Below are 9,168 nucleotides of genomic sequence, written 5' to 3'. Positions count from 1 at the left end.
CTACTAAACCAACCCAACTTGATTCACCTATATGTATTTTTTTTTTTGGTGAACAACTAAGTAAAAAAAACAAAAGAACAGAAAAAAAAAGAAATCAGGTTCTTAACAGTAAGAGAGAACAAACCACCTCTGACGGCTGGTGTCAAAGGTGAACCTCATCAGCTCCGCTACCTTCAGATCCTATCTTTGCCAACCGATCTGCCACGACATTAGCTTCTCTCGGGATAAGCTCAAAACGAATATCCCAATCCCTTCTTAACTTCAACTTAAAGATCAGTTGTATCACTTCTTTTTCAAGATATCAGAGTGAAACTTGCCAACCTATAAGTATTTATTATCAGGCGATTTGCCATTTTGTTTTCTTGAATTACCAAAAATTGAAAGAGACTATATGTTTTGTTGTTTGAATTATTGATTTTGAATTTTGTTTTTATTTTTCTATTTTTTCAAAATTACTATATACAATTACACACGCAAAAAGTCAATTATTTTATTTAATTAATTTATTTAATTTATTTAAACACATTAATAAATTAATTTTTTATTTAATTTAATTGATATAAATATTAAATTATTTAATATTTTATTTGATCACATTAATTATAATTAATTAATTATATTAATTATTTGATTTGAATAAAATAAATAAATTGTTTTTATTTTATTTGCATTAATTTTTTTATTTTATGTATTTTAATTATTGATTTTTAAGTGTTATAATTAACTATTTATTTGATTTAATAGAGATAAATATCAAATTATATAATATTTTATTTGACTACATTAATTATAGCTAATTAATTATATTAATTATTTGATTTGATTATAATAAATAAGTTGATTTTATTTTAATTTATATTAATCTTTTTGTCTTATGTATTTTGATTAATAATTTTTAAAAATGTTACAATTTTTACATAATATATTTATAAGATATTTTTTATTTATTTAAAATATTTTATTGAACTAAACAATTATAATTAATTCACTATATCAATTATTTAATTTAATTAATTCAAATATTTATTATTTGATTCAATTTATTATCAGTTACTGTTTGAGTTATTATTTACCAATTTTTTTTATTTTCTTTTATCTTAAATATTTTTATTTTAAATTTTAGAATTCTATTCATTGTTTTATTTTTAATATCAAATCTAATATTTTTATTAATATTTTTTATAATTTATTATCTAATAATTATATGGTCACCATTAATTATATGATCATAAATATTTTTTTAATTTATTGAAAAAATACAATCTCATTCCTTCCTTTTTTTTTTTAGTTTACCTATTTCTTTATTTTATAATTTATTCATGTAAAAAATTTATATATTTTAGAAGAGAATCTCATTTTTTTACTAATCGTTCTTCCATTTGATAATATTTCTTTTCTTCTATGATGCATTATTTTTACTCTTTGATTTTTTTTTATAAATTATAAAATATTAGTATTTGTTATTGTGCTCTATCTCTTCTATTTTTTATTTTGTTCCTATTTATTTAAGTTTTTATAATTTTTTATTATAAATTTTATCATTTTTATTCCATACAAGTTAATTTATCACAACTCTTTACATGTTGAGTCTTCTCAATATTTAAATTATATTATTTACATGCTTAATTTTATTTTTAATTTAGAAAAATGCATGAGTGATGAAATAGCATCGATAAATGTTGTTGTGCATCTTCTTCTTTATCGTTTTGTCTTACCACCCTTTTTGTAGGGATAATGAGTAATTATATATAATGGTGCATATGCATAAAGGATAGGTATAAATTGTATCATATCTTTTGTTAGTAAACTTTAAATACTTTGATGTAATAAAAGTAGAGGTTGGGAGTATTATTTTCCTGGGGATGGAGAAGTGTCCTCGAAGGCAGAAAAGTGGTGGAGAAAAGGCTGCAATGAAAAATTGGCACTAGAGAGGACATCCATATTGTTGGCGAGCCATGACTTCCTCTGCCATACCCCTGTATATTATCTCTGGCAGTGTACCTACAGAACACAATACTACCATTTTTTAGAGTGAAGGATTTAATAAACCAAGAATAGAGAAGTTGGAACCAATAACTCATCCAAAAGATTTTTCCTGTGGATATCAGTAATCGAATATTATAACAATCCAATTGGTGGAGGATGAAGACAACTACATTGGACTCTGAGTAATACACACCAATATTTTGTTGCATCAGGGTACAAAGTTGCCTATAATTTCTTGCACAGCCCAATCAAAAGCTGCCTAGACTCCAGACAAAGCTTCTTGTGGAAGAGGATATAGAAACTCTTAATCCCTCACAAGATAAAGAGTTTTCTCTGGAAGTCGCTACATGACCGCCTCCCAGTTTTACAAAATATTCATCGCAGGTTTCCAGAAAACATCGAGGGAGTGCCCCGTCTGCCACAGGGAAGAAGAATCAACCTCCTATTGCTTAATCTATTGTACCGAAGCTCAAGAAGTGTGGAAGAGAACGCCTATTAACTATTTATTACCGCTGCAAAGAACGACGACCTTTCGAGAGTGGTAGACACGTATAAAAGAAAAGATAGCACAATAGCACCATGCCGATTTTGAACTTAATATTCTTGTTATCACCTGCTGGAGTGTCTGCAAAAGCAAGAACCTGAGAGTATTCAAACAAACCAACAGAAGAGTGAAGCTATGAACGAACTTCAATGCTACCACAGAGGAGTTTGAGTCATAATTTTTGAAAGATCTTCTTTAATTTTTTGTTATCCTTTCAATTATTCCAAAACTACGTTATTATTGCTTTTTACTATTGCTGAGCAATTTATAAGAAATTTCCAAATTCTAATTTTAAGTCCACATTTAAACAATTTCAATTATTTTAGTAATAAAATAATACATGTCAGTGTCTTTAGAAAAAAGATTTTTTTATTCTTTATAAAAAAAATTTATAAATTACTTTAGACCAATAAATTTGTAATCATTGTAGGCAACTATAGAAATTTATATGAATTTTTTCAAAATTACATTTAAACGCAAGGACTACACGTAATATTTAAAACAATGGCATTTAAGGTGAGAGGAATCTATTTGTCCTAATTTTTTTTTTACGATGGACACACAACTTTCTCAATGACATCATATAGACACATAGGCACATAACACGCTAAATAAGCGCTATATAAGTGAAAGAATTCATCTATCATGCGTTCTAAATAAAAGGGATTTTGTATTTTTCAATTTTCAAAAACGAATTTGTGCTCGAATTAAAAGTTTAGAGACTAATTTGTCCTATTCTCATTTATATTTTACTTAATTATTTTGGAAAAAAAGATTCGGAAGAATCAGGTTCGAGAAAAGGAATACTTTTGCTGTGTCTGACACACACACAACAGAAAGAAAGAAAGATCCAGTATTCAGTGTGCGCGTCCAACGAAGCCGATTGGTCTGCTTAGCAATGGTGGTTGCTCCCTCCATTCGGCTTTTCCCACCTTCCTTCTCCTCCATTCCCTTTCCTCATCGCTCTCCCTTTTCTTCCCGTTGGCGCTCTCCTTCTTCCGTCTCTCTTCTCCTTCCCATTCACTCTCGCCTCCAATCCAGTAACTATCTAACTAACTACTCTCCAATTTTGTTCCACTTATTTATTTATTTATTATCATAATTTGATTGCATGATTGTACTCTGATATTATTTAATTGAAGCTAGAACTATGCTTTTGGATTGTTCGGACTCTTAATTTGATATGGAATTAGGTGAAATTTGTGTTGATTTTTTGCCTTTATTCTATTTGCTGCTGCAGCTTCCGCAAATGGAGATATTGGGGTTGAATTACCTGGTGATCAGGCAGAGATTATATTCATGGGGACTGGAACCAGTGAAGGGATACCTAGAGTTAGCTGCTTGACTAATCCTCTGAAAAAATGTCCGGTACAATGAAGAAAAAAAAAATCTTTTTGGTAAAAATAATTAAGATTTTGCTGCAATGGAAGTGAATGTTTAGGGTTTTGTTAAGATTTCTATTTTTCATGATTGTTGTAGGTATGTTCAAAGGCTGCTCAGCCGGGCAATAAGAATAGGAGACTTAACACGAGCATCCTTGTTCGTCACCCGGGCTCCTCAGGAACTCACAACATTCTTATAGATGCTGGAAAGTAAGTTTTTAGTCTGTGTGTGATCTGCAATTATGTTAGATTATGGATTAGGATGAGCTTTTTACTTATTTTGTTTTGATGTTAGTCCAAGTATACGATTTCATGATGGCGTTACATTTGTCCCATCACCAAAATTTAGAATGTTTTTGAACATATAAAGACTTGCTGGAACATATACTGGATTACAGTAAGCAGACAATAGATGATTTAGTTAAATTGTTTGGGATATTTTGATGCAGCAATGAATCATAATAAAACTTTAGACCTATGCAGGTAGTAATTAGAATAAGTGAGGTAACTGTTGAGAACTTAGGTTGGGAATATAAGGTGTTCCCAATGGCATTCAGGGACGTGTAATTACAACTTTGATGGACACTTGAGAATTGAGATATTGTGGCATGCCACTTGCAGTTGCTGGAAATAAGTGCGTGATTTTAGGTCCATAATGGAGAGAATTGTTGGGGTAATGACGAAGAAGTATAGATTTTTATGAGAGGGGAAGTGGAAAGCAGGGACGAACTAGAAAGTTGGAAAGCGGGGAAGGAGCCAAGAGTGTACATAATATAGAAATAAAGATCAATACCCTGGAAAGAGGATTGGATGAACCTGATGCACTTCTGTCGTTAATGTTCGTGGCTGGAGTGATGGCTGATATTTGGTTTGGTCTTCTTGGTAAAGCAAACAAACAAATGATTGGAGAACAAGAGATATTGTTCCATGGGGTAGGGTTTTCTTCATCTATATTGTGTTAGACTAGATGAAAAAAAGTGTATTTGTAAAGGGTGGCTTTACTACTCCTGCATGGTCAAATTTGTAGCTTTCCTTCAAACTGCTTCCAGTATATATTTTATTATATGCCAAAGAAACTGAAAATTGATCTATGAATAATTGAAGAACGTTCAATATTTCTGGCTTTCTGCGATAGAAAAGCCTTCAATGAATTGAAACACTGAATTGCTAGATCTACTTTGATATCTACAATATGCATGTTCCTTATAGAATTGTGAGTGTCAATGAATTTTCCTTATGTTATAGTCTTTGATATATGGATATTAGTTAGGTTTGAGCTGTCTAGTCATTATATATACATTCTGTGTGTTAGGAAATACTGACTTCTGAACAGGTACATTTAAGTTTCTGAAACTGTAGTTCTGATTTTAGGGCATTTATAAAATCTGTTTCAAGGAAAAGCCCGACAACATTGTATCATGTGCTCGGTTCATTTGGGTGTTGATTACAATTTATTATTATTGTTATTGCAGATTTTTCTATCACAGTGCTCTGCAATGGTTTCCTGCATTTGGGTTAGTTCACTTGTTAAATTCTTAAGCTGTTTCTATGTAGTTATTTGAGATGCATTCTCTTTTTGTCTGCTTTATTTCTTTTCCTTTGAAGAAAGGGTGTTTTAGAGCAACGATTGAGTTGTCTCCATGTGACCTCAAAGTCACAGGTTCAAGCTTTAGAATTAGCCACTCGTGCTTGTATCAAATTAGGCTGCCTACATTACCATTTAGATGTGACTCTTCTCCATACCCTATGTAAGACAGGATGCTTTTCAATAGACTGCCTTTTTTATTTATTTTTCTTAGGAAAATTAAGGGAAATTTGAAAATATTATACAAAATTAATAATGAGGGTAAATAAACTGGTAAGTGGGTAAAGTATTCGAATAAGGCATACGAATAGTGGCATTTGGTAAGGTTATTATTCAGTGTCAAGCATGGGAGCATGAGTAGTGGTTTGTGTTATTACCAAATAGTCAAATACCCATGCAAAATAAAGAGGGATAATCAAATAGCTAGATTGTATTTTGATACTAAACAGTTTAAGAGAGAATACATTAAAATACGAGTACAAATTTTCTGTCATAGCAGCAGTGGCATTTCTTCTTGTATTAATGCAGTTTTTCTTTCTGTTTTTCTTGTTGTTCAATTGTTTTACTTCGCTTTTTATCTCTCTTTAACTAGTGTTTTTTCTTTCAGGATAAGAACACTTGATGCAGTAATTATCACTCATTCACATGCAGATGCCATTGGAGGTCTCTGACAGTACTTTCTAGTCCTCTCTGGATAAGTAATATCAACATGAAAAGTCTAATGTTTGCTTCAAATAATAAGTCTGCTTGGTCATTTAGATCTGACCCTGCTTCTATCTTCTTCGAAGGTCTTGATGATCTTAGAGATTGGACAAACAATGTTCAGCCACACATTCCAATATACGTGGCCAAGCGTGATTTTGAGGTTCACTTTCCTATGCTTCCCTTCTAAAATTAAAATAGTCTATTTTACTTTCTGCGTGTTATTTTTTGTGTGTTTGACTTTTGGAATAAAGAAGATGGAATAGCCTCTTACATCTTTGCAATATATTAAAGAAATCATCATTTCATTTCATGAGAATTTTGTGATGTATTGACACTTGAAATTGCTGCATTTGAATCAGCTTGCTTTCAACCTTAGGTTGTTGACTATTCAAGTATATATATCTAGTCTTAATGCTTTCTCTGGATTTCTTGTGGAAGTTATGCAACTAATTATATTGAAGGTAAAAAAGATTTATACAGCAACTGAGTGAGTCTTTTTCAAAGTTTAGGAGGATTCAAATTTTGTACTATACTGTATCTGGCTTTCTTATCCTACCTGAAAGGAATTTGTTCTGAAACCTCAAATACAGCAGTCTTCTGACAAAATGAAATTTTCCTTTTCTATAGTCTGAAGGTCAGAGTTGTGTCAGAAAATTCTGTCAAATCTCTTACAAATGTTATCTTTTTAAATCCAAGTGTTCAAATATTATTTCACCGTGAGCTTTTGAAATCAGACATGGTTGGGATTTGGGAAGTTCCACATCACATGTGATGACTTCAAAAATACCCTGCACTTTTAAGATTATTGCATTACTTTAATTAGTGTAGCAGCACAAGAAATGCTTTAGGGTAGAGTTTTAAACCTTTTTCCTTCTCAAATATTTTAATTTCAGGACGGAGCATAATAAGCTTGACTTGTCCTTTTTGCATATTTACTTTCCCTTATGCTGTGGATTTGGAGTTCCTCTTCTGTTATCCTTGAGAGGAAAAAGAATGAAAGCTCATGGCTCATTTTTAATGAGTAATGACCACCTGACTCATTCACCACGTGTTACTTGAATGAACAACTATTGAGATATGTCTTGAGGATTTTCTTTTAAGAATTCGTTACACTGAAATATGCAGGTGATGAAGAATACCCATTATTATTTAGTAGATACTAGTGTCATCACAACTGGTGCTGCTGTCTCAGACTTGCAATTCAATATTATATCTGAAGAACCATTTTCTGTACATGGACTGAAGGTCAATCTTACTAAAATTTGTAATAGTTCTAAGTTTGTTTCTTAGTCCTTTATAAAGAAATCAAGTTGTAAAATCACTTTTTTGAAAATCTGGCACAACAAGATCCTTTATCTTCTCACTTATCGCTCAATTAATTAATTGATTTCTGGCCATGTTTATGTCTTGTGCATGGTGTGGCTCTGATTTTCTTTGATTGTTGTAATTACAGATTACTCCATTACCAGTGTGGCATGGCAAAGGTTACCGATCCCTTGGATTTCGTTTCGGTAATATTTGTTACATAAGGTAATGCTTGTGTATTGACTATAAGCAGAAAAGTTCTTGCAATTCGGTCTAGTCCATCAATATATATGAGCTGATTCTTATATCTAAATATGCAGTGATGTCAGTGATATTCCAGAAGAAACTTATCCACTTTTGAAGGATTGTGAAATTCTAATATTGGTGACTCACACTACCATCCTATCTATCATGTCACAATCATTGCTTCATTTTTAGATTAAATAACAAAAACATATGATCTACAAATTTCTCTGTTGCTCATATGGTGTGTGATTTATACAGGACGCTCTACGGCCTGATCGCTCCTCTGCCACACATTTTGGACTTCCAAGGGTAACCTCTTACATTTGTTAAATTTTTCTTGGAGAAAAGAAGTAACGTTAATGTATATATGTAGGAATATAAACAAAGGATGAGAAGCGGATTAGTTAGAGTCTTGAAATTTGTGAAACTAGTGTTTGGTTATTGTCCTGAAACAAAGGAGACAAGATGTTAGGAACAAAAACATTTCTGGTCAAAGGGATGGAAACAAATATTTTGTACTTCCAAAGCAAAGGGACATTATATGTTAAGTTAATTTATGTACTTCGAAAATAGGAGGGACGTGAAAAAAGTATCTCTGCCATCCTACTGTCTTTGTCCTCGTCGACGGATAACTCTTCCAGGGTTCTTGGCAAATGCCACCAATGAATTATACAATGTAAAAATTCTTCTCTTTCTAAGTCCAGTTCTAACAGTATTCTGATCTTCCGGATTTCAGGCGCTAGATGAAGTCCGAAAAATTCAACCCAAAAGGACACTCTTTACAGGTAACATTGATTAGCCTGAGCATCCTTGTTAGGAGAAATTAACTTTAAAAATGCTGGAAGTCAGCATTCCATTTTCCATGTAATTCTTTTTAGCTCAATTATGTTCAATTTCTCCTTGTTTGGCAATTTGAAGGTATGATGCATCTGATGGATCATGAAGAAGTGAATGACTATCTTACAAAATTATTGGAATCTGAGGGCCTTGATGTACAATTGAGCTATGATGGGCTTCGTATTCCAATCACAGTTTAGCTTGCAACCATATTCTCATTCATATAGAAAAAGATCAATGTTGAGATGAAGATCAGTACAATTTTTTTGACAATATGAATAAATCAACCCTGCAGACTCTTGCAGCTATTTAACTTTTTTTCCCCTCTTTTCTGTTTTATTTCCTCTCACTTTTTGAATCTGTGTGCAAGTGTGTGTCAAACAACATTAAGGATGATGGCACACATAAAAATAAGTGGGAAATGTTAGGAAATTAATACTTTTGGTAGAAAAAAAATATGAGTTAGTTATTGTTAGCTCAAATGTGAGGCAAATACAAGGAAAAAATGTTAGTCATCTAACATTTTTCAAAATAAATTAAATGAAAGATTTAACAAATGTTTTAGTAAAGTGGGGTGA

At 31.6% G+C, this 9,168-nt stretch overlaps 1 protein-coding gene across 2 annotated transcripts; it reads left to right on the top strand.

The window, feature by feature from the left end:
- The first annotated feature begins 3,179 nt into the window (after window positions 1–3,179).
- Window positions 3,180–8,907, top strand: LOC112779343 (putative hydrolase C777.06c). Of its 2 annotated transcripts, XM_025823588.3 has the most exons (13): window positions 3,180–3,570; window positions 3,771–3,898; window positions 4,010–4,122; window positions 5,385–5,426; window positions 6,105–6,160; window positions 6,286–6,362; window positions 6,562–6,663; window positions 7,328–7,447; window positions 7,656–7,732; window positions 7,828–7,891; window positions 8,012–8,062; window positions 8,490–8,538; window positions 8,672–8,907. In XM_025823588.3, the coding sequence occupies exons 1-13, from the start codon at window positions 3,429–3,431 to the stop codon at window positions 8,788–8,790; spliced, it is 1,140 nt and encodes a 379-aa protein (XP_025679373.1). In that variant the 5' UTR covers window positions 3,180–3,428; the 3' UTR covers window positions 8,791–8,907. The 2 variants fall into 2 exon arrangements, with proteins under 2 accessions (XP_025679373.1, XP_025679374.1); XM_025823589.3 differs by lacking the exon at window positions 6,562–6,663.
- The last annotated feature ends 261 nt before the right edge of the window (window positions 8,908–9,168 follow it).

The sequence above is a fragment of the Arachis hypogaea genome, chromosome 19, assembly GCF_003086295.3.
Source record: "Arachis hypogaea cultivar Tifrunner chromosome 19, arahy.Tifrunner.gnm2.J5K5, whole genome shotgun sequence".
In the NCBI taxonomy this organism is placed as follows: Eukaryota; Viridiplantae; Streptophyta; class Magnoliopsida; order Fabales; family Fabaceae; genus Arachis; species Arachis hypogaea.
Note: the sequence above shows the minus strand (reverse complement) of the source record. Positions and strands in the feature narration are given on the sequence as shown.

Bases quoted from the DNA above. Each gene is read 5' to 3' on its own strand.
- LOC112779343 (XM_025823588.3), top strand. From the start codon at position 3,429: ATGGTGGTTGCTCCCTCCATTCGGCTTTTCCCACCTTCCTTCTCCTCC. The intron at 3,899-4,009 runs GTACAATGAAGA...TGATTGTTGTAG, and splicing joins ATCCTCTGAAAAAATGTCCG to GTATGTTCAAAGGCTGCTCA. The intron at 7,892-8,011 runs GTGACTCACACT...TGATTTATACAG, and splicing joins ATTGTGAAATTCTAATATTG to GACGCTCTACGGCCTGATCG.